Source organism: Styela clava, chromosome 5, assembly GCF_964204865.1.
Source record: "Styela clava chromosome 5, kaStyClav1.hap1.2, whole genome shotgun sequence".
Lineage (NCBI taxonomy): Eukaryota > Metazoa > Chordata > Ascidiacea > Stolidobranchia > Styelidae > Styela > Styela clava.
In genome coordinates this window covers 24,241,308-24,267,707 of record NC_135254.1, presented here as the reverse complement: position 1 = coordinate 24,267,707, position 26,400 = coordinate 24,241,308, and the positions used below count along the sequence as shown (strand labels likewise).

General features: G+C 34.2%; 1 protein-coding gene across 1 annotated transcript; it reads left to right on the top strand.

Annotated features, from left to right (window-relative positions):
- Positions 1-11,047: 11,047 nt before the first annotated feature.
- Positions 11,048-25,998, top strand: LOC120344254 (mitochondrial adenyl nucleotide antiporter SLC25A24-B-like). Its single transcript, XM_039413374.2, has 12 exons — positions 11,048-11,752; positions 11,997-12,246; positions 12,575-12,701; positions 13,255-13,342; positions 14,307-14,418; positions 17,032-17,190; positions 17,519-17,629; positions 18,151-18,303; positions 18,417-18,584; positions 19,125-19,278; positions 23,602-23,711; positions 24,162-25,998. The coding sequence occupies exons 1-12, from the start codon at positions 11,301-11,303 to the stop codon at positions 24,237-24,239; spliced, it is 1,962 nt and encodes a 653-aa protein (XP_039269308.2). The 5' UTR covers positions 11,048-11,300; the 3' UTR covers positions 24,240-25,998.
- Positions 25,999-26,400: the final 402 nt, after the last annotated feature.

Sequence of the window (26,400 nt, the reverse complement as noted above, 5' to 3'; positions counted from 1 at the left end):
AATATTGCCTAACTCAGGGTGCGGGAATAAAAAAATGCCTAAGTCAATTTTAGCGCATATAAAATAGAATTTGGAAGTTATAGATATCCTAAAATAATTAAAAATTTGATAAGATAAATCTAGATAAAAAATTTTTGAAATAGATTGAAAAATGGGAAAGTTATGAAGTTTTTTTTGATTTACTCAAAATGTTAAAATTTGACTCAGGCAATTTTTTTATTAGTCTGACGAAATTTAAGATGGATTTGTATCTCAACTAAAGCTGCTGGATGATTGATCAAATATATTTTTTTCTCTGTCACAAATGAATACTGTAGTTTAAAAATAAAAAAAAAAACAATTTACGCTCTCTAGTGGGTTCTTTTCTGAATTTCGAAAAACAATCGTTTTTGAAAGGGCGATTTCTCGAAAACCGCCAATAAAGGCAGCACTACGACACATTTGGAAAAAAACAAATATCTTCTAGATTCGACTTCACTATACCATAACAGTAGCAGCCCATTTTGACTTGGCCATTTATAATACCAAACATAGCGTATATCTCAATTATTTGAATAGCGTAGATGTTCACATGTGTATAATTAAACTTGGAATAAGTTGCAAATTGTATAAAACAGGGTGGTCCAACCCCAGACCCGCGGGCCACATTTTGCCCGCTGCTTCATTATCTGTGGCCCGCGTCACATTCGGAGAGTAATCAATAAATCGCATTTCGTGTTGTTCCGTAATCAAATTAATCAGAAAAATCTTTTGACATATTGTTACATCACTAATGTCACTGAATTGACTAGTGTTATGGCTAGCTGAGGCAAATAGCGAAGTCGAATGATGTGCTTGGCAGTTTGGCAGTCTAAATTATTATCTGGCTTTCTATCTTTTCAGTCGGGAATATATGCTAACAATATAGGCATCATAGAAAACTAAAAATCGAATGCGGATTCTATTAGCTTGTGATGGCTATGTCTGATAACTATGAGTTTGCACAATAAAAGTGTTTGTTTTGTATTGCACTGTTTACCTATTCTTGGCACTATTGTGGCCCGCGAACGATGAAAAAATAAATTTGTGGCCCGCGGAGCCGACAACCTTGAACCCCCCTGGTATAAAACAATGAAAAATGTCTTACAACTTATATATAATTTTTTTAATTTCCCAAACATGCCATGTTTGGAGTGACGATTTCTTGAAAACTGCCAATAAAGGCAGCAATATGACCCTTTCGGAGAATAGCAGATACATTAAAGATTCGATTTCACCAAACCAGAACAGTAGCAGCACGTTTTAACTTGGCCATATATAATAACAAAAATAGCGTGTTTTCAACATTTTACATCAACATGGATGTAACAAATTTCAAAAGAGTTTGCATTTCAACTAAATTTGCTGGATAATTGATAAAATATATTTTCTTTTTGTCACAAATTAATACTGTACGTCTATTAAACTTAGAATGAGTTGCGGAAGGAAAGTATAAATTACCAAAAAAACATTTTGCGCCCACTCGTGGATTCTTTTTAAAATTTCGAAAAATTATCGATTTTGGAAGGGCAATTTCTCGGAAACCGCCAATAAAGGCAGCACTACGACACATTCGGAGAAAAGTAGATACCCTATAGATTTGATTTCACTATACCAAAACAGTAGCAGCATGTTTTGACTTGGCCATATATAATACCAAAATAGCGTGTATTCTCAGTTTTATAAACAATGTAGATGTAACAAATTTAAGATGGATTTGTATTTCAACTAAAGCTGCTGGATGATTGATCAAATCTATTTTTCTCTTTGTCACAAATGAATACTGTACGTCTATTAAACTAAGAATTAATTAGGAAAGTTTAAAATATTGATAAAAAAAAAATTGCGCTCTCTAGTGGGTTCTTTTCTGAATTTCGAAAAATAATCGGTTTTGAAAGGACGATTTCTCGAAAACCGCCAATAAAGGCAGCACTACGACACATTCGGAAAAAGCAAATACTTTTTAGATTCGACTTCACTATACCATAACAGTAGCAGCACGTTTTGACTTGGCCATTTATAATACCAAACATAGCGTACATCTCAATTATTTGAATAGCGTAGATGTTCACATATTTTAAAAAGGTTTGGTATTTCAAATAAACTCACCTAATATCGTAACATTCCGTTTTCTTACTTTTTTAAACACCGATACTGTGTGTTAATTAAACTTGGAATAAGTTACAAATTGTATAAAACAATGAAAAATGTCTTACAACCTATATATAATTTTTTTAATTTCCAAAACATGCCGTTTTTGGAGTGACGGTTTCTCGAAAACTGCCAATAAAGGCAGCAATACGACACTTTCGGAGAATAGCAGATACGAGACATTAAAGATTCGATTTCACCAAACCAGAACAGTAGCAGCACGTTTTAACTTGGCCATATATAATAACAAAAATAGCGTGTTTTCAAAATTTTACATCAACATGGACGTAACAAATTTCAAAAGAGTTTGCATTTCAACTAAATTTGCTTGATAATTGATAAAATATATTTTCTTTTTGTCACAAATTAATACTGTACGTCTATTAAACTAAGAAATATTCGGAAAGTATAAAATACTGAAAAAACATTTTAGGACCTCTAGTGGACTATTTTCGAAATTTCCAAAAATTATCGTTTTTAAAAGAGAGATTTCTCGAAAACCGCCAATAAAGGCAGCACTATGACACATTCGGAGAAACGCAGATATCTTTTATATTCGATTTTATTATGTTAGAACCGTAGCAGCACGTTTTGACTTGGCCATATATAATACCAAATATAGCGCATATTCTCAATTATATAAATAGTGTAGATTTTCACATATTTTAAAAAGATTTGGTATTTCAAATAAATTCACCTAATAACGTAATATTACGTTTTATTACTTTTTCAAACACACACAAACTTGGCATAAGTTGCAAATTGTATAAAACAATGAAAAAATGTCTTACGCCCTATAAATATTATTTTAATTTCCCAAACATGCCGTTTTTATAGTGACGATTTCTTGAAAACCGCCAATAAAGGCAGCATTACGACACTTTAGGCGAATAGCAGATACATTGAAGATTCGATTTGACTGAACCACAACAGTAGCAGCTCGTTTTGATTTGACCATATATAATAGCGTGTATTCAAAATTTCAAAAACAATGCAGACATACCATATTTAAAAAGAGTTTTATATTTAAACTAAAATTACTAGATAATTTATCAAACTTTCTTTGTCTTGCTAACACATCAATACTGTACGTTCATTAAAGTTGGAATAAGTTGCGGAAAGTATAAAATATCGAAATATCATTTTACGCCCCCTTGTGGATTATTTTCAAAATTTTGAAAATTATCGTTTTTGGAGTGGCTATTTTTCGAAAACTGCCAATAAAGGCAGAACCACGACACATATGGAGAAAATCATATAACTCACATATTCGACTTTACGATACCAGAACAGTAACAGCACGTTTTGACTTGGCCATATATATTACCAAACATAGCGTGTTTTTAAAATTTTACATCAAAATGGACGTAACGAATTTAAAAAGTTTGTATTTCAACTTAATTTGCTGGATAATTGATCAAATATATTTTTTGCCTTGTCCAGTATTGATGTGTGACTGAGAAAAAATTATATTTGAACAAGTATTCAGTAAATTCGTTTAAAATACGACAGCTTTATGAATTTTTAACGTTAGCATTATTCAAAAATTGAAGAATATACTCTCTGTTTGATGTTATATATGACCAAATCAAATCGTGCTGCTACTGTTCTGGTTTAGTGGAATCGAATCTTTAATGTATCTTCGATTATCCGAAAGTGTCGTAATGCTGCCTTTATTTGCGGTTTTCAAGAAATCGTCACTCTAAATTGTTTGGGAAATGAAAAAAAATTATAGTGCGTATGACATTTTTTTAATGTTTTATACAATTTGCAACTTATTTTAAGTATAATTAAAAATTTCTTATTAAAAAATAAGAAAATGGAATAGGTGAATTTATTTGAAATACCGAACCTTTTTAGAATATTTGAACATCTACGCTATTTAAATAATTGGGAATAGACGCTATGTTTGGCATTATATATGGCCAAGTCAAAGCGTGCTGCTACTGTTCTGGTATAGTGAAATCGAATCTACAAGGTATATGCTTGTCTCCGAATGTGTCGTAGTGCTGCCTTTATTGGCGGTTTTCGAGAAATCGCTATTTCAAACACGAATAATTTTTTAAAAGTAAAAAAAATCCACCAGAGGGCTTAAATGAGTTTTGGTATTTTATTATTTCCGCCACCCATTCCAAGTTTAGACGTACAGTAATAATGTGCGACAGAGAAAAAAAAAGATATTTGATTAATTATCCAGCAAATTTGGTTAAAACTCAAACCACTTTCAAATTGTTACTTTTACGTTGTTTATAAGATTGAAGAATATAAGCTATGTTTGGTGTTATATAGGACCAAGTCAAAACGTGCTGCTACTGTTCTGACACGATAAAATCGAATTTAATAAGGTATGTGCTTTTTTCCGAATGTGTCGTGATGTTTGTTGCCTTCATTGGTGGTTTTCGAGAAATCGCCACTTCATAAACGATAATTTTCGAAATTTTAAAACAAATTCACGAGGGTGCGTAAAATGTTTTTTATTATTTAAACTTGGAATAAGTGGCAAATCTCAAAATAACAAAAAAATGATTTTACATCCTCTTGTGGATTTTTTTCAGAATTTCAAAAAAATATCGTTTTTGAAAGGGCGATTTCTCAAAAACCGCCTATAAAAGCAGCACTACGACACATTCGGAGAAAAGCAGATACCTTATAGATTTGATTTCATTATGTCAGAACAGTAGCAGTACGTTTTGACTTGGCCATGGCATATATAATACTAAACATAGCGTATAATTTTCAATTTTATGCACAATGTATATACAACAAATTTAAAACTGATTTTGTATTTCAACTAAATTTACTGGATAGTTCATCAAAGAAGATATTTTTCTCTTTGTCACACAACAATAATGCAAAAAAATTTACGCTCTCTTGTGGATTCTTTAACAAATTTCATAAAATTTTCGTTTTTGAAAGGGCGATTTCTCAAAAACCGCCAATAAAGGCAGCACTACGACACATTCGGAGAAAAGCAGTTAATGAACGTACAGTTTTGATGTATGACCAAGAGAGAAAAGGCTTTGATGAATTATCCAGTAAATTTAGTTATAATACCAAACCGTTTTTAAATATGTTACAGCTACATAATTGATAAAATTGAAAATTATATGCTATGTTTGGTATCATATATGGCCAAGTTAAAACGTGCTGCTACTGTTCTGACATATTAAAATCGAAGTTATAGGGTATCTGCTTTTCTCTGAATGTGTCGTAGTGCTGCCTTTATTGGCGGTTTTTGAGAAATCGCTATTTCAAAAACGATAATTTTTTAAAAATTTGAAAATAATCAACAAGAGGGCGTAAAATGATTTTTTGTTATTTCATACTTTCCGCAACTCATTCCAAGTTTAATGGACGTACAGTATATACGTATGTCTAAGAGAAAAAGATGTTTGATAAATTACCTAGTAAATTTTGTTGAAAAACCAAACCATTTTTAAATATATTACGTCTGCATTGTTTATAAAATTTTAAATACACGCTATGTTTGGTATTATATTTGGCCAAGTCAAAACGTGCTGCTACTGTTTTTACATAATGAAATCAAATCTATAAGGTGTCGGCTTTTCTCCGAATGTGTCGTAGTGCTGCCTTTATTGACGGTTTTAGAGAAATCGCTCTTTTAAAAACGATAATTTTGTGAAATTTGTTAAAGAATCCACAAGAGGGCCTAAATTTTTTTTTTGATATTTTAGACTTTCTTCAACTTATTCTAAGTTTAATGAAGTGCATTATTGTTGTGTGACAAGGAAAAAAATATCTTCTTCGATGAACTATCCAGTAAATTTAGTTGAAATACAAAATCAGTTTTAAATTTGTTATATACATTGTTCATAAAATTGAAAATTATACGCTATGTTTAGTATTATATATGGCCAAGTCAAAACGTACTGCTACTGTTCTGACATAATGAAATCAAATCTATAAGGTATCTGCTTTTCTCCGAATGTGTCGTAGTGCTGCCTTTATTGGCGGTTTTTGAGAAATCGCCCTGTCAAAAACGATATTTTTTTGAAATTCCGAAAAAAATCCACAAGAGGACGTAAAATCATTGTTTTGGTATTTTAAGATTTGCCACTTATTCCAAGTTTAATGAACGTACAGTTTTGATGTATGACCAAGAGAGAAAAGTATTTGATGAATTATCCAGTAAATTTAGTTGAAATACCAAACCGTTTTCAAATATGTTACATCTACATAGCTGATAAAATTGAAAATTATATGCTATGTTTGGTATCATATATGGCCAAGTTAAAACGTGCTGCTACTGTTCTGACATATTAAAATTGAAGTTATAGGGTATCTGCTTTCTCCAAATGTGTCGTAGTGCTGCCTTTATTGGCGGTTTTTGAGAAATCGCTATTTCAAAAACGATAATTTTTTAAAAATTTGAAAAATAATCAAAAAGAAGGCGTAAAATAATTTTTTGTTATTTCATACTTTCCGCAACTTATTCCAAGTTGAATGGACGTACAGTATATATGTATGTCTGAGAGAAAAAGATGTTTGATAAATTATCTACTAAATTTTGTTGAAAAACCAAACCATTTTTAAATATGTTACGTCTGCATTGTTTATAAAATTTTGAATACGCGCTATGTTTGGTATTATATTTGGCCAAGTCAAAACGTGCTGCTACTGTTCTGACATAATGAAATCAAATCTATAAGGTATATGCTTTTCTCCGAATGTGTCGTAGTGCTGCCTTTATTGGCGGTTTTTGAGAAATCGCTCTTTCAAAAACGATAATTTTGTGAAATTTGTTAAAGAATCCACAAGAGAGCGTAAATTTTTTTTTGGTATTTTAGACTTTCCTCAACTTATTCTAAGTTTAATGAAGTGCATTATTGTTGTGTGACAAAGAGAAAAATATCTTCTTTGATGAACTATCCAGTAAATTTAGTTGAAATACAAAATCAGTTTTAAATTTGTTGTATATACATTGTGCATAAAATTAAAAATTATACGCTATGTTTAGTATTATATATCGCCTAGTCAAAACGTGCTGAGACAGTTCTGACATAATGAAATCGAATCTTTGCGGTTTCTACTTTTCACCAATGGTGTTGCAAATTGCAATGCTGCCTTTATTGGAGGTTTTCATGAAACGACCGTCTTAAACGACGAAAATTCAGTCATTTTTAAACAACTCTCAAAATGGTATAAAAAAATTTTATGCACTGTACCAGTCGCTTTAGCTTGTTTACTATATATTAACAATACGAGTAGTGTAGTTAATGATTGTTTTGCTTTATTTGCTATTGTAAAACTAATCAAAATATACACTTTCTTTTAAAAATCATTGGGAACATTTAATTTTACGCGTGGGTATTTTCTGCGATTCTGTCAGTCACAATTTCGTGTTTTGCTGCTAGCTTCACAGAGGTCACAAGCGCTTATAACGTTTCCAATGCAAGTCCTCACTTGTGTTATAGTCACTTTGGCTCGTGGTAGGAGGCTGGGAGCTGCCACGAAGTGGTAAGAACTGTGACTCGGCGCAGATGCCATTTCAGGAGATCGTACCTGTACTTTGACAAGCTAACGCTAACGTACGTTACTCTATTATCGCCACTCGCCAATTCTCACCACACGCCTTCAGAATCGCCCTGCTGCAGTCGCACTTTCAGATAGCGCTGAATATGAGTTGTTTTCGGATTGCGACGTCATAAGTGATAAATATTAAACATATTCTGTCAACCGGTGGCGTAAAGACATTTCAATAAAAACATACATTTTTGTAAAATGTAAAAATCAGCTGATATCACGCTCGGCCAACTTTTTGGGAGGGCGGTAATTACTAATTAGCAGCCCAAAATATCGCGACAGTGTTTATTTATTTTAGTTTTTGTCAGTCAGTGTTAGATCGACGTTGAATCAAGTTTGAAATGGGAAGTGTTTGTAAATATCGTGCTGTTGTTAATTATTGTATCCGCAGGGTGGCGATAATAGGATAAAAAAAAAATTTGGCTCGCCAAAAGGGGTAACTGGAAAAATCGTGAAAAAACAAAACAGCAATGCTCAATAATGTGAGGACAAACACTAAAAAGAAGTGTTATCAAATCTTTCACAGTAACGGTAATCTCATTTAATAAAAAAAACTTTCGCTGGCCGCCAGATCGCCTAAATGTGATCGCAGAACCACCATGCTGCGATGCGCATTTTTTAATTTTGATGACGTCATCATATAAAATTTCGAAGTGAAAAACAAATCTCGTAGGGCCTACATAAATGTTTGAAATAAATAAAAGTAATAACCTTCTAGCAGCAGCAACACTCTTCAATCAATGAAAATTTCATAGCAAATGATTATGTATTTAAAGAGAAAAGCTATTGAAAAAAAAGTTTGACATGAGTGGCGATAATAGGATAATCGTAGTTCCTATTATCGCCATACCCACATTTCCACTATATTCGTGAGGTGTCGCTATAGCAAATCCATTTCGCGACTCACTGCTGTTGGCATTTTGGGTCTAGTATAGTTTAGTACCACAAGTACTTCCGGTGGGCGTAGCACAACGAATTTTGCATATGCTACCGTATTCCTAACCCCCACCTGATTATGCCATCCAAAAATTACGTCACTACGACGTCACCATACGTCATAGGGATTGCCAGAGTATAATTACGATCGCCCGAAATGACATCTGCGCCGCTGATAACGAACTTGCTAAAGCCGGCGATCTCTCTCTGATCGTTGTGACGAGAAAACGAGAGAAATTGCTTGCTCGATTTCGGGTGATCGTCTGCGTGTTTTGGACGACCATCCGCATAATTCGGTGGGCCTTATTACGCCACTGTGACGTCGAAATGACGTAATTTTTCGGTGACGTAGTCGGGTGGGGGTTAGGATTGACATATGCAAAAATTGTTGAGCCAGGTCAACTAGAAGTACATGTGGTACTAAACTATACCAGACCCGGCATTTTTTCCTCCGATCGGTAGCTAATGTTCAGAGACAATATAGAGAAATTATAACTAGAAGTAGATAGACTTCGGATGGATTGTAATAAAAAGTGGCGATAATAGGGTAACGTACCGGTATGTTATATGAAGCGATTGTGATGTACGGTAATCTTTGCAGTGAGGTAGTCAGATGGGGGTTAGAAATAAAATATGCAAAAATAGTTAGGCTATGACAAGCCCGCTAAAAGTTATTGTGGTTGTGGTACGGAACTACACAAGACCCAAAACATCAAAATCTGAAAATAGGGACAATCCAAAAATTGCTGCACAGTACCGGTATAATATTTACATTGCTCACAAATTTAGTTCGGAGGCACTAATTGCTGAATTGATTGTTCTGATATATTTGACATTGTTTACCTCCTAATATTTTATAAATTCTGAGCTGGAAAATTGGATTGACAATGAAAATGGGGTCTCGTGTAGTTTTGTACCTAACGTACTTCTAGTAAGCGTAGCATAAAAAAATTTTGACACGCCAATCCTGACCCTCACCTGACTACGCCATCCAAAAATTTCGTCACTACGACATCACAATCACGTCATAGAGCTTGCCAAATACTCCTCCTCTTATCGGGTTCGTTGCGACGAGAAACCGAGAGAAATGGCTGTTCGATTTCGGGTTCTCGTCTGCGCGTCTTGGATGACAGTTCGCATAATTTGAAGGGCTCTATTATGTCATTGTGACGTCGTAGTGACGTAAGTTTTGAATGGTGTGGTCGGGTGGGGGTTAGGATTGACACGTAAAAAAATTGTTATGCTACGCCCACCAGAAGTACGTTAGGTACGAAACTACATGAGACCCTGAAAATGCACTATCAGACTATTTTGTTTTTACGGCTTCCTCCACCACCAAGTCCATGCTTCCGAAAACAAACAATATAACTAATCCCATACCCGACTTGGAATGGTAACCGGACGAGAGGCCGTGGTTCGCCATATGGATAAGCCGTGTTATCGGCTTTCCTCTCCCCCGGGATAAATATGTAAATCCTATCTGATCCTTATAAACATTGAAAAGCATAAGCATTTATTTCTGTATTTTGTTAGTGCAGTAGTTGTTGAGTTGGTATCAGACTTATGGTATTGGTAAATCTAGTCTAAATCCTTGATAATATCAATTGTGCAAGGTCATCCATGTAAAAATTTAGAAATACTGATATTGAATAGGATATGATAAAGTTTATTTATGATCGATTTTTTTTCCCAGAAGACAACTTGAGCATAATTTGTGTTCTATAATTTGTATTCTATAATGTATTTGACACGACTGTTATTTGATTTTGTACTGTCATGTTGTAATTTGCCTTCGTTCTTTTTAAAAACCTAGCGGCAATCATTGTGTGGCTCGTGCACTGAACACTCCCTATTTATGGCCGATATCGCTACTTCAAAATAAAAATTGTGACTACGGGATATGGGGCAAAGGCAATTATCGGTACTATCACAAGTAGTAACTCATGAAAGTGAAAGCGCTTTGGGGCATGTATTGAAAACAAATCGAAAAAGAGTTCGATGATGCGAGGAATTGAAATCGATAAGAATAAAGCGAGTATGGATGCTTAATTAACGAAATGAGAAAAAAGTACCAATACAAACTTTTTGCCTCAGCCTATTGGGAGTTAATATTGAAAAAGCCTCTTTTTAATAAGTGCTAAAAATTGGCCTTTACTTCTTTGCCAAGTCGGCTTATTACTGTATTAGCAGGAAAATTGAATAATTGTTTGTCTGCTTAAATTATGTAGCCTATACCTGTATACCCGCTGTGATGAACAATAGATTATCAATTATTACCAGATATCATACTTAGTTTTATATAAATACTTATATGTTGTATTACTATTTCATTTTTTCTACAATTATTTGGAATTTAATACATGTTATGATTTTTCAACTTTGAACATTCAGCTTTTTCTTTTTTGCAGAAGTTATTGATATAAACCCTAAAAATATAAACAGTTACCCAAGAAAAACTATTCCTGGAAATAAAACTATAGATTCGAATCTTGGAGCTTGCTCCTCTTTTTGAATTATCTTTGCAATTTTTGGATAGTCTTATTCACAAATACCTTTGCAACAACTAGAGAAACGTCAACAACAGCGTTGAAGCACTGTGTGTAGGGGAGCACAGTGCCGGATAATCAATTCAACTTTGGCATTCACTGGTTATGTGGGATCGATCCAGTGAAATTTTTAACCTAAAGCATAATACATGTTGGATTGGACATCGGAGTGATTTGCCAATATCCTTTTTACCAAAATCTGCAATTCAAGCCCACGAGTTACCAAATTGGACTTCTATCTCTAATTCACTCTTAGAAAGAAACAGTGGATCAGACAATCAAACAGATAAAATATCAACATTTGTTTATCCCATAATCTATTGCCCGACTGCGTCTACAAGTTCTGCTTATGGTCGTTTTCTGGCTTTGTATGGTCGTTATTCAAGATTTGCTGCTTCTAAACCAGCTCGAGAACCATTTCAAGACTCTGACGATTCTCGATTGAGTATTATTGACAATCTACTGGAGTATCCTCTTACTCAAAAACAGCAAGCTATTCGCAAGTTGAGACATCTTCATCAATTCGACAGAAAAATTAGCATCAGAAATACACGCAGGTTGAATATAGTTATATGTTTGTCGTTGTATTGTGTATACCGTGAGTACTAGATTGCACCATGGAAATTTTTATAATGAGAAATAACTGGAAAACATTGTTCTAGTTTTAATTAATGAGATGTGATGCATTCTCCTTAAATTTTAAATATCTTCACATTTTCATATTCTGAATTCAGAATTATATTGTTATTTGTTTAGATATTATCTGGTAACTTTCATCAAATTGAATAATTCTTTGCGCAGGGGAAGTGTTTCTAGCCAAAGACTAGATCACCTTTTGTCGAATCTAAATCTGAATGAACTCAGTTTATCAGCTGTCCATGTTGCAATGGGTTTGGATGGATCTGCACAGAAAATTACTCCAAAAAAGGAGGCTTACTATCGGCAGATATTTGACATTTTGGATGTTGATAATGATGGAAAAGTAGATGTTACAGAATTAAAACAAGCTTACAGTGAAATGGGTTTGTTACAAGTTCCAGGTCAGGCCGAGGTATTGATGCTTAATTACGATGAATAATCAATACTTTATTTTCAGCATATTGAAAATATTTTTCATTCAAATTGCTATTGAATTTTATGACATATTTCCATACTATGAAGCAATCTTTCTGAAATTCTAAGGTTTTGATAACTGTAATAGTTTTTTTTTTTAATTTCCTGCAATACTTTCCGTATTTCCCACGATTTTGTGTAAGTTCAACAAGGTTTAGGGCAAGAGGACATGCTTTAATTAAGTGACTGAAATGATTTCATGTTATGATGTGGTTCACAATTTCATTAAACACATCAAAGCAACCTAGACAACCTTTTTTACCTAGAAATTCGTCACTGCCAGTGATTCGAACAAAGATGGTGAACTTGATGTTACAGAATTTGTAAAATACCTCCATGAACATGAGATGAAATTGAAGCTAATGTTCAAGAAGATTGATCGAGATAAAGATGGTAATAGTATAATAAATAATTCCATAATTTTAATAACAAACCCTTTCCCATTTATCATATTTCTTTCAAAATGGTATTTATAAGCACTTCCTGTATAACTGACCATCAGGAACCATTTCCTTTGGTTTATGAATTACTCTACACAGACAGGTGTTGATATGTATTCAAGTCAGAAAACTGAGATACACGTATCAATCATAACATTTTATAATGCTGTGTCATAGCTGTAAATCCAGCCCATACAAAGAGTTTTGTTCTGATAGTGCATTCTATTTTTTGGCTATTCTTCAAACTTCATATTTCTGAATATTCATTTGTATGTAAAAGCATTTTCGTGTTTTTTCATAAGTGTGTATTTTTATTCAGCCATTGTGTTGGGCTAGTTTTAAATATACAGAACTATCGAAAATCCATGAAAAATGGTTTGTTCCAATTATTCACAATTGGTATTTTTCAAACATGCACTACCCTATTCCTAGAAGTTCAGATACTCGTATTATAAAATTTTACTTTTGCCCAAACTACAATCTGTGTTATATTTATTTTCATTTAGGCAGAATATCACCATATGAAATGATTCAAGCACTGAAATCTGTAGGATTAACAATATCAGATGAGGAGGCAAATGCAGTCATGAAAAGGTAATATCTATTCAACATTCCTAATGGATATTCTTCTATATTTGAGCTGGATTTGTAAATGGATATGGAGCAAGTTAATGAAATATTATTTTTTTCAACTTGAACTGCGATCTTAATTGAATGCAGATCAATTCAAGACTCTTGTGCTATATATTATCTTTCATGAATGATCAATCATTCCTCACGGTTTCTTAATTAATTTGTAATCTAAATGAGAGCATTCAAAGACATTGTATTACCAAATGAATCTCGACATTCATTTATTAAAAATATAAGATTTGATATAATATATTGTTTGAACGAGATTGCGTAATGACTTTAGAATTAAATCAAAATTCGAATATTCGTTTTAATTGTTAATAGATGCTTCAGCGGGATTATCAATTTTGAAGTAGTTCCAATCGACCAATCGTCAATGAGATTTTGATCAAAGATTTGTACATCTTCCCACAGCTCATTCCATGTGGCATTCTTTTTAAAAAATTTTCGATTGTCAAATGATATCTATTTTTTCGAAACATTCAAAGTATTTGCGAAACACAAGTGATTGCACAAATTCCTCTAAACTAAATCGGCACCACAGTAGGTTATGTGTATTCAACTCACCTGTTCTAATAAATCCACTATCTAATAAATCCCCTAACCAGAGTTCAATTATATGATTTGAAGATTACCTAGATTTTATTTTAAACAATTTGGACAGATTTTTGTTGGTGTTACTTGCATAGCTACATCAGTACTAGATTGTTTGCTAACTTCTACTGTACGTATCATCAATATGTTCATTAATGCTATTTGAATCATTTCAATATAATGTACTGTAATATATTTGACCATAAACATTTTTTATTATTTTATAGCAGCTTTTGTAAAGGTAATAACTAGTAAAATGTGTCATTAAATATTTTTGTTTGAATAAATTAGAAGGATATTTTACTCCATGTACCATGTTGTTATGTTTTAGAATGGATAAAGATGGAACATCATCAATAGATCTTGATGAATGGGTTGAACATCATTTACTACACCCTTCTACTGATATCAAAGATATCGTATTTTACTGGAGACATGCAACGGTAAATAATAAATTTATTGTTATTAAATTTACCCTCAAAAATGAAGGGCTAAGGCCAAGGGTTAAGCAAATTATTAAGAAACATGAAGTCAATATTTTGGCATCTAAAATATCATCTTTATTCCTATTCCTAATTAGTAGCATTTATGACATCATAATGACATATCACAGCATCTGATCTGAAAGTTACCTTTCAGTGCTGTTTGTGATGTCATAATTGTGACTTGGCCAATTTGTTCAGAATTGATTTAATTCACAAGTATATGTGATTGCTTGTCTATGACAGCATTGTACATGAGCTTATTGTCAATTCTTATTTGAAAAGCCTTTGGTTTTGATAAGCGAAGCTAAAAATGTGGGATTTTGTATCTAAACTATTTCGTTCAAATCCTCCACCTCCACCTCAAAAGGATTTTAAGCAACATGATAAGGTAAGTTGTGGATGATGATGTAAAAATGCAGCGGTTTCAGCCGTTTTCCCCATTTTTGTAGTTGGGTGTATGGCCAACTATTGTAGTTCTTTTTGATGAAATTCTTTGACGGCTGGAATTTTTTGCTTATGACCTTTATTTATGCTCTGTTTTGGAAGTGAAAGTGTTAATTATGTTTGTGGAAAATTTGAAAAATATTGATCAAATATTACAACACTCTTGAGAAATCTGTTTTTGCGAGAAATAAAATTTATAGTATTCAACTTCATAATATCAAAGAGAATTTAATTATGACAATAATGGGAAGCGGCAAACTTAACTCGGCCATCTCATCTAACAAACCAACATATGGCTGGAATGAAGAAATAATAATAATTATGATATAATAGCACCTACAAGAAATACTTTTTTTTTTCTACCAGTACTATACATCATTTGAATTTAAATGGCAAACAAATATTCTTTTTTTATCTAGAGCTACTGTTTATTATTATAATATTACTGTGGAATTTTATACGTCATTCATTACACATTGTTTCCAGGTTTTTCTGTTGAATCAGTTTTCTTCTCGATTTATTGTGTTGGTATTCTTCAATTTAAAGCATGACTGTTATAATGCTATGTAACTACTAATGAGAAAATATGAATGATTTATGAGAGAATTTTGTTTGTCCCATGCTTGACTGATAATTTTATGGCTGGACAGGAATTTTCAATTATTGTCTGAGTTAATATTGACAGAGGTTTAGCCTATAATATAGGATATTGCTGGAAATAGAAATTAAATGGAGCCTATTTGTGTACCCCATTGTTACTTGTTACTAACAAGGTGGTCAGATAGTTTGGGGGCAATTCATGTGTAATGAAGATTATTTGTCATTCACAATATAATATTTGTTGTATGGTTTTAGCTTCAGTTATGTCAGAACGCTTAAATAATAGTAAACAGAATTTTCTGGATTAATTTAATTTACTTTCTAGTTTTCAGAAAAAAAATTTATGTGCAAGTATCCAATCATTGAAAAATTATAGGTTGCTGTTGTATTCTTTAGAGAATTTTACTATTATTTCATAAAAAATTGATATGATACTCCAGTTAGAATGCTCATTTGATAGGTTGAATTTGAGATATTTGATTGACAGTTTGACAATAATTCTGCCTACTCACATTGAACAAAAATTGATAGATGTAGTACAGCATATCTTTTAAAATATACCTTCAATAATAATATGTTCATGTACTATTATTAAAAGGATGAATGGAAGATATCTTTGAAAGGATTATCTCTTTGAATGCGGATAGTTTTCCTCTGACTGATCTGGGAACAGATAAAAATTTGTTAGTTTAGTCCAGGTTTCCAATTTGTGCTGCACAAAATAAATTTGTATTGCAAAAATTCAATCGTTTGCCGGAAACATTTATTTCCTGTTCATCCCCATTTACATCTTTTCATAAAATGATAAATGTTGTTAAAATTAATGTCAAGGGAGAAGGCTGCCATTAGCGCTATTAGATATTCAGTGGAGCTATTATTGTTTATTCTATATTCACGAAAAATACTTCCCCTTAGTAATTTAATGTTATTATTAAATTTTTTTTTTCAATGCGCCATGATTTGTATTGCAGAAAACAAATGCGTCGTGATTTTAAAAAATTGCTGAACTTTTGTTGTCTTCTTACAAGAAAGACTGAAATATTCTCATGTTTTCTTTGAAAAAGCTCAATGTTAGGATAGCATTCCAATTTTGGCTTCATATCATACATAATATGATCCATATAACATCTCTCTAAATTGCATCTGTTTGCAGTTGTTTGAAGTAGGAAATGGTCATGGAAATATTATTTCATATACATGCCACTGGATTACATTTGATATTAATATGTCATTATACAAACTGTTTGTCGCTTGTCCAAAGATGCACTCTGTTTTGTCACACATGCTTTTTCTGGTAATATTCTTGTTTTCAAATATAATATGATATGTGTAACATAATTTTTACCACAAGTCATCTTCATCGATTAAAATTAAATATAGAGAATATTATAATATTCATATTAGTCAGGAGCAGTATTTGTCACAGTTGCAAATTTGCAAATTCATATAAGTCATTTAATTTTCACACATTTGACAAGCTGGTACTCTTTTTCATACCATAATGAAAAATTCTTCATTACCCTTCAGTACATGGATATTGGAGAAAATCTTCTGGTGCCCGATGTATTCTCTGAAGATGAAATAGTAACTGGAAGATGGTGGAAACTTCTCGTATCTGGCGGAGTTGCTGGAGCTGTATCTCGTACTTGTACTGCCCCTCTTGACAGACTCAAAGTTCTGATGCAGGTATACTATTCATTATTAGTACTATTTAATTTACGTAACGTAGTTGGTGGCAGTGGTTGATATATTGAAAGAAGAATATCCGAACAAAAGCTAATGAAATCTGAAAATAGTGATACTTTTTTTGATATATGCATTAGTATGAAATTATGGCCGTACTCGTAGTACTTTAAATCAATGTTTTGATGACTCTTTACTACCCCTTGAAAGCGTAAAATTGTATGTTATTGTGGTACTGGTAGGCTACTTATTATTTAGTTATTGTCAAACTTGATCTTTTACCCTGTTATGCTTGATTTTCAGAGGTATCTAATTGATTTTCTGCCAATAGGTCCATGCATCGAAGACGAACGATCTGGGCATCAAATCTGGTTTCAATGCATTGTTGAACGAAGGAGGTGCTAGGGGATTGTGGCGAGGAAATGGCATCAATGTTATAAAAGTGCGATATTTCTATTTTCAATTTCGTTCTTTAAATAGCCTAATAAGACAATATGTCCATGCCTGTTTTTACTTATATTTAGTACTAATACTTCAGGCAATTTTGCAGTTTTCTACCAGTTATTAAAGGTAGAAATATATTTAAATACCTACCAAATACCGGCAAGTTTTTATGTATCAAAATGTGGCAGTAACTGTATAAAATAAAACATAATGAATACAGATATCTGCACATGGCTTTGTGGCCAATACACTGTTGTGTGATATGCCCCTCACTAGTACAACAGCAATTTAGGATGGCTATATGGTAATTAGACAATATACATGTAAATGCATGTACACAAATATAACCTCATCACAAATAGACATCGAAGAGATAGCACAACAATAATATGTGCGAAAGTCAGGTAATAATAGCTGCATCTCCTAGGTGTACATAAGTGCAATTGGGATATAGTGTTTACAGCACAATCCCAACTATATTTATACAGTTTGATAAATTCCAACTTTATTCTTTTGCAGATTGCACCCGAATCAGCCATCAAGTTTTTTGCTTTTGAGAGGTTGAAAAATATAGTGAATGGTGGATCTGAACACGAAATGGGAATGCGGCATCGTTTCATTGCAGGATCACTTGCAGGGGCCATTTCCCAAACTTGCATTTATCCCATGGAAGTGAGTGATGTCTATGAACTTATCTCTTGATATTATATCAAGCATCAGTGAACATTTGCATCCATGCTTGACACACCTACAGTTTATCTTACACCTACCTTACTATATTCCAGGTTATCAAAACACGTCTTGCTCTTCGAAAGACTGGACAATATCGAGGCATTGTTGATTGTGCCATGAAAATTTATGCAAATGAAGGACCTCGTGCTTTTTTCAAAGGCTATGTACCCAATTTACTTGGGATTTTACCATATGCTGGAATTGACCTATGCATATATGAGGTGAATTATGTTTCAAAAGTTATTTCATTTTATCTCATTCTCAACCTCGCTTTAACAGGAAAGTTTATTTATTATTATGACCTATAAAATTAAAAAATTGTATCCAAACATTAACTCATGGGTACCAAATTATTTTACCAAAATTGAAAATGTTGGTACTCCTGAAGACTGAAGTATGTGAACCAAGATGACGGACACCGCAACGTAGTATGTGTACCAGGTTAGGGTTCTCCATAATTTCTGGTGCAAATAATATGGGAGTCACATGGCTAGTCCCCGAACTTGTAATAGAACTGAAAAGAGGGAAATTTGAAATAAAATTATAGTCACATACTACATACACATACTACATTCCGGTGTCGGCCATCTTGGTTCACATACTTCAGGAGTACCGAAACATTTATAAATTCAGGTGATTATGACTTACGTACGTACCATTGTCAAGGTCAAGGCTTATGTGGTTGTTTGATAACAATTTCTTTTCCCACTTTCATTGTAAATTCTTAGTCATAACTCATAATTAGATAACTTTTTGTACAGACAATTCGAAATTACTGGGTAAAACACCACTCTACTGACAGTCATGCACCATCGGTACTGTTACTTCTCGCTTGTGGTACAACATCAAGCACATGTGGACAACTAGCTAGTTATCCACTTGCTCTTATCAGAACAAAAATGCAAGCAGCAAAAGGTATGCTTTTCTTCATTGCATTAGTATTAGTAAACACTGGATATGTAAGCCCCAGATTTTTGAATGAATAGCTTAAATCAAGCAAATGAAAAATGCATCATTTATATTCATGAGTTGTATGACTCGCATCTGTCAAATATTTCGTAAAAAGGCTTCAACAAAAATATTTTCGTATTAAACACAATTTAGACCAGTGGTTCCCATACGATTTAATATGGTCCGCCGAACTTGAGTGAAATAGTTTAGCACTTTATGTTTTTACCTTTTTTACGACCTAGATATCCCCAATTGTTACTTCATTACACCACAGGTTAAGCACGTATATTCGTAACAATTCAATTACACCCATACCTTGATAATACGTAACAGTGTGGGCCATTCCAAGCAAAAGTTGAATTTCATCAATTTTTTAAAAAGTGCTGTAAAAGTAATTTTTTTGTATTTTTTATATTAAAAGAAACTTGAATTTTATTTAACTGCATTCATTTCATGAAAAAAGTTAAAATTTCACTCAAATTTTTGATGGTTTACACAAAATGGCCTAAAATGTAGAAATTTGATATATTTGACATTTTTTCTGATGAATCGTAACAAAAAGTGTTTGATTGTTTGGTACAGTTAATTCATTTCAAAAAGATGTCGGAACCCCCCCCCCCCCCCTTTTGGAAAAAAAAGTGACTTGCAACATGAACAATAAGCGCAGAAATCTTAATGGCTCCGTAGCCGAGCTGCTATGAACCAACTAATAAACATCGAAGCTAAATTTGGCTTTATTTGCATTATATAACATGGTAGTACAGTGCGAAAAGAATTGCAGGAAAGAAATGATACAATGTGAACCAAAAATAATTCACGATTTAACAAGGTCCAAAAATGAGGTATATTTACAATATAACCTTTAAACGCCGAGCTTTCCACCGCATAAACGCCAGAATAACTTTTTCTGTTGGAACTTCAATTTCCCGATGCATCAGAAGCAGGGCCGGGTTTCTATAGTGGTGTTCCGCAAATATGTTTTCAAACCATGTAGCTGTGAAAACGATCTTTCGGCAGATGCAGTTGTGACCGGAAGTGTGGAAATAATTTGCAGTAATTTTCGAACGTTGGGATATGCTTCGACAGAAGCATGGTTTAGCGCATCCAAAGCGTTTTTCAGAAGATCGGCTGTGTCCACTTGACTCCTCTTGCTCTTCCAGAGCATTATTTCGGACTTCACAATCGTCCACGACTCCAACTCTTCTGAATATATTTTGAAGAAATCTGAATCTTGTAGAATATTGCATGGCTGCATCATCATGCGATACGGAATAAGGCCAAAACACTGTGTTGCTTTCCGAAAAGTAGATCCGAAACGATCTTCAAGTTCGGAGATTGTCTTGCTCAGGAAAGGTTTGAACACATCTTCGCGCATCTGAATCTCCAAATCCACGCTAGTCGAATTCAGAGATCTCACAACAAGCGGAATTTGGTGATCACTGATCACTGGTCATTACGCTGATTTCGTTGAAAATTTCTCCTGTGCGTTATCCAACATGTGGTGTAAAACTGCCTTAACGTCGTTAAGCATTTGACAGCAGCCTATGATGTCGAGATCTTTTGACTGCAGGATAACTGACAGTCGATATGTAATGCCAAGTATACTGTCCAGTATACGTGAATGGCAGATGAAATCTGCGTTCATTAGTCTGTATTTAAATTCATCTGCTTTATCAGCGGCAACTCTGTCTCTGCATTCTTCTATCTGGCCCAAAGAGTAAACGACGGCAGAATATAATTCGCAGAATACTGTAATTGACTCAGGTCTTCCCACCCATCTGGTTTCGCAAAATGTTATCAAACGTGTGTGTCGACTTTGTGGAAGGAGTGCTATAATAGCATTCTTTAGAATTCCTGTGCGTTTGGGACTATCAGAGAAAAAATTAACGACGTCTCTTATACTCCACACTGTTCGTTTCAACCCTTCGCCTCCACACGCGTGAGATAGCACCAGGTTCAACGAGTGCGAGCAGCAGTGAGTGTAACACGCTTTTGGGTAGGCTGCTTCAACAACGGCCTGCACTCCCCGAAAACAGCCTGACATGTTGGCGGTGCCGTCATATCCCTGGCATACGATGTTACGCAGCTCCAAGCCCCAGCTCGTAAGCGTCGACATCAGCAATTCTGCTAGAGCTTGGCCGGACAAATCGACGGCTTCGACGAATCCGAGAAAATCCTCTCGGAGGGTGCAGATACCGTGCTCATTCTGAACGTATCTCGCACAGATGGAAAATTGCTCAATACGCCCGATATCACTCGTTTCATCAGCAAGCACGGCGAAATACTTGCTTTTCGTCGCACAGTGTGATGATCTCATTTTGAATCTTTGGGCTCGTGTACAAGGCATTTAGAGGAGCATTCTGAACATAATTCAACTAATCTTGATCGCCGAAGGAAATTCTAAATCGCAATAGTGCACGGTATTTCCTTCTTTCATTTCGGTTTCAAAATTTGTCGGATTTGACAAAACTCCATGGTCTATGTGACCTCTTAAAGCTATATTTTTACGTCCACAGAATTTGACGACGTTAATTATTGATGCGAGTGCCCGTCTGTTCCCATCCGCTTGCAGAGTTCATTTGTTTGACGACATTTCCGGTAGTGTGAGTTTTACAAAAATTTTCGGCATGTAATTGTGCTGTGATATGGTAAGTTCTACTGGCGTGCTTCAATAAATCCTCAAGTGCACTTTTCAAGTTTCGCATAGGCTCGTTAACAAGCTTCAACAATTTTGACCCTTCGCCTACATCAGGAGCAAAGATCAAGCACGATTTGCAAAAAGCGCCATCTTCGTCCGGGCTGTATGCCAGCCATTTGAATTTCTCCAGCCACGCTCGCTGAAAAGACAGATGAAAAGTCTTTCCACTGACCGTTCGGACATGCTTTGGAAAGACGAAATCTTTGCTTGGGACCCAATGGTTGGTCAAATAGTCGTACTTCATTTGATCATCTTTGGACATCGACTCGTATGTGAATGTTGGAAGAGCATCTTTCACTACGGAAGGAGGTGCCTGGTCATCGCTTCCCCCTGGTCTTGTAAAATATGAAGCTATCGATTTCTGTTTTTTACTCATTTTCAGAAGACACTGCTGCGCGCTACGCTGCTCCTAACGTCAATCTGTCTTACTGATGCCGTACCGGTACTCGCGAAACGCCGCTTGTGGTCTAACGTAGAAGAGACGTGATTGTGACCGAATAATGCGATTTATTCAGTTCGCATTTCCGTTCGTAGCACTTTTTCCTGTCGAATCCTGACATATTCAGTCTAAATTTCTAAAAACATTCTTCTGTGTCATACATTGCACCTTTTCGTGGCTTGGAGCGCTTTTTAGAACATCAATTTACTTGAAAACTCTCGTTTTCCGGCCTCCGTCCAGATAACCTGGCAATTAGAAATTTCAGAACCCCCCCCTTTGAAAATTTCTGGCTACGCCCCTGCATAGAGGGGTCCTTCAGTTACTTCACTAGAAAATATTGAGGGCTCCCGCTGTACCAGCGCGAAAATTTACAACACAATGAAATGTTAATGCATGGTGGATTTGCTGTCCTGTGGAGTCACATATATCCACCAAGTAAGTCTTGTGTGTAACTTTTGTGCAATTTTGTTCAAACACCATAAAGAAACTGATTGGACAATGAAACAAAACATGTGGCAAAAATGTAAAAATATATTGCATCTAACAACATGCAAAATTTCTGGAATTGTCCTGTAGAGTCACTTGTAATGGCTCATATAAGCATCGGCGCGTTGCGGGCACTCCCCTCTCCCGGCCCGCGAATACCGTTTCACTTCTAATTTTGGCCCTCGGTCAATTAACTTTGGGAACCACTGATTTAGACCAATAGATTGTTTTGCGAAATTGTTGTTCATTTTGATTTTCATTCTGTGTAATTTCAAAAAATGCCTTTTGACCCAATTAATTAAATTTTCATTATTCAACATTGATTAAGTCACCAGAAGGCGAGATACATAGATTCTCAAAATCTGGTATGCTTTAATTTAAGCCCATATTTATATAATTTAGTCTACTCTGAAATTTATAAACAAAAATCTTGATCGGTTTAATATTCAATTTAAAGATATGGTTTTTGTGTTGATTCATCAGTAACACTGCAGGGTAGAGTATCATGGTTGATCTGAACTCAAAACCCACTTATATTTAAAAATTTATTTTTCTGTAGGACATTTAGTGTTGTTAAATACTCAATAATCTCATTGTTATTGGTTCTGGAAATTAGTTAGATTGGTATGACAGAAATAGGTTTCCAAATTTTTAATTTTTTCAGCTTCATCTAATTCAGTGAATAGACCAACAATGTTCTCTCTTGCTAAGTCAATTTTTAACAATGAAGGATTTGCGGGATTTTACAGAGGAATTGGACCAAATTTTTTAAAGGTAAAAATTGCAACAATCAAAATATTTTGTATGTCTCTTTGTCATGTATGGGATATAAAAAAGCCATACATTAGACATTGGTAATGGTATACTATTCTATTGTTGTTTTTATTGTGATTTTGTGAGGCAAATTGCCGGTGCAGTTTTGAGGATTATACATAAAATTTACTCTTATGCCGCAGCCATGGTTGGGTTGTTACTATCAACATGTCGGAAATGGTAAGATATAATAATAGAATAATAATAACTAGACAAAAGTAGATCATTATTATTATAGTTTTCCTTTTGAATTGACAACTACACTATTTTAGTTTGTAACCGATAGTCATAATAATGTATAATAATAGATATAATAATAATGTGTGTTCCATGGGGGGACGACTTCCACATGATAGGTAGAATCATAGTATTTTGCATTGTTGTAATTGATCAAGTTTATTTGTGCTCTAGGTCGCTCCTGCAGTCAGCATCAGTTATGTTGTTTATGAAAATATGAAGCAGGAGTTAGGGATAGCAAGAGATCCGTGATACACAGCATTCCTAGCTGAAATTGAAGGGATGCAACGGAAAAGGCTAACATTTGCTACTGGATGAGGTCAAGCAAGAAAAGTACAAACGTATTGATGTGGAAGTACTGGCATATCAAAATCTTTTCTTCATCTATACCATATAGAGTGCTTCAAGACCCACTGTTTAAACCTTGTAGATGAATGTAGAGCAATATGTTGGCAGTATTGTAAAATCAGGATTAATATGAAATGCAGTTGCTCAAAATCCTCAATCAAACTGCAATAAATATTCTGTTTCTTTTAACATTTACACTTCAAGCTTGGGCTGCTACTGAATTTGGAAGCTGTGAGTAATGGGTCTGTGAGCCAGCTTTTTAATGTACTACTTTAATGAATATCCAACAAGTCCCTAATCTCAAGTATGACCATTTTATTTGGGACTGATGAGCCTTGTCATGCAGTTGCTTTTTCTCCACTGTCATATTGTTAAGGTCATCATATTAACCTATTGTGAATCTGTTAAAATGATTTTTATGTGTTTCCACACCTTCATACAAAACAAGGCTTCAGGCCAGTGGGCTAACCCAGTCGAACATCTACGCTATTATGCAAGCTTTTGTTGAACCTTAATTTTTCAAGTTTGGGAAACTCCCGAGTAAATCCATGGACTATCCTTATGCTATATCTGGGTGCAATGAATACTGTCAAAATAAAGGATTAACTGCGCTGAAAAACTGGTATACCGGTATTTGTTAACTAACTAAAAGATCGGATCCAACCCCATTTTGTGATGTAAATTTTCATATTTATCTTGGGAGGAGGAGAAAGTAGTTAGATAATTCAATCATACGACGAAACACAGCCTATTGTCCGGTTGCCAGTCCTGATCGGGTATGCAACAAGTAGTTAATCAATCTACCAGTTCAACATCCCTCATGCATGGATTCGGACAGTGAAGGAAGGGCAGGTTTGCACGGGGTCCACTAATTCTCTCGCACATTGTTATCTTCCACAAGTTTTAAAATTGCCAATCCACATGTGGTAATCAGCTTATTGATATTAAATCATATATCTGTACCCAGTGTGATGCGCTAAACATTAGGTTGTCTACGATAAGAACCGAGTTTGAAGCCCACTAAAGGGTGAAATCATAAAAAGTAATAAAATAAATGGTGTAATCTGGGCTAAGAATAAGAAGCTCTACGCTGGATCGGGGTGTCTCAATCAGAAAAATTATAAAAATGCATGTTGTGATCAGCCTGCATCAAGAAATTCTTATTTGTTGTATTCATTCTTGTGCTATTTTATTATTGTATCAACTTCTTCGTTTTATAATATTTAGTACAAAATTCTATTTATTCTTATTGTTTATTTATCGCAATGGCGTGGTGATATATTGTTAAGTTGGTGTATGTATCTATGATGGAATATTCATTGGCATGGTACTAGCACTCAAGCCACAGACCGGGCTTCTTTTTTATTTTTTGATGTTAATGGAAAGGTCTTTATTATTTATGTGTCGAATTTGTGTTCTTTGTGATTGGGATTTGGTTTCTTGATGTTGTGAAATTAATGTACTGCCGTAAGTTTGATTCCATTCCTTGGCTGTTGTTGAAACAATTATTGATCCTTTATCATTACTTCAATGATCTCTGGCAATTAGTTATTTTGTGTAGAACCCATGCAGAAATTTTGCACAGTTTTGAGTCTGATTTTTCTTTAACATATATCTGAGTAACTGTAGTCCTATTTTTCATCAATTATATTATTGACCCTAATGTTTGTTTTGAAAAGTTGACAGTGAAGTGAGAAGTCATGTAGTAAGTTTCGCATTATATATGAAGAACTGAAAAGAGTTAACAAGGCTCTGCCAGAAATTATCTTGGCATTAAAACAGGGTGGGAAAGAGTGTTCCATTCAGAGATATTTATATTTGTTACTCTGCTTTCAAATGCATTCAAGTCACTGCCATACAGCATGTGAGCGTTTATTTAATTCCATGTATTCCGTTTCACTAATGACGTTCTTCATTTCGCATTGAGGATGCTCAGCCATTCGAAGTTTGATAGATAGAAAGAATGAACTGCAAACGATGTCCGAAAAGGAACGGGTGTCCAAAACGAAAATAATCACCTAAAATAGACTATATAGTAATAGTATAAGCTAATATTGAATGAGCA

Coding starts and splice junctions, on each gene's coding strand:
- LOC120344254 (XM_039413374.2), top strand. CDS start 11,301: ATGTGGGATCGATCCAGTGAAATTTTTAACCTAAAGCATAATACATGT. Junction 12,247..12,574: donor AAGTTCCAGGTCAGGCCGAG/GTATTGATGCTT, acceptor TTTTTTACCTAG/AAATTCGTCACTGCCAGTGA. Junction 18,585..19,124: donor TTGACCTATGCATATATGAG/GTGAATTATGTT, acceptor CTTTTTGTACAG/ACAATTCGAAATTACTGGGT.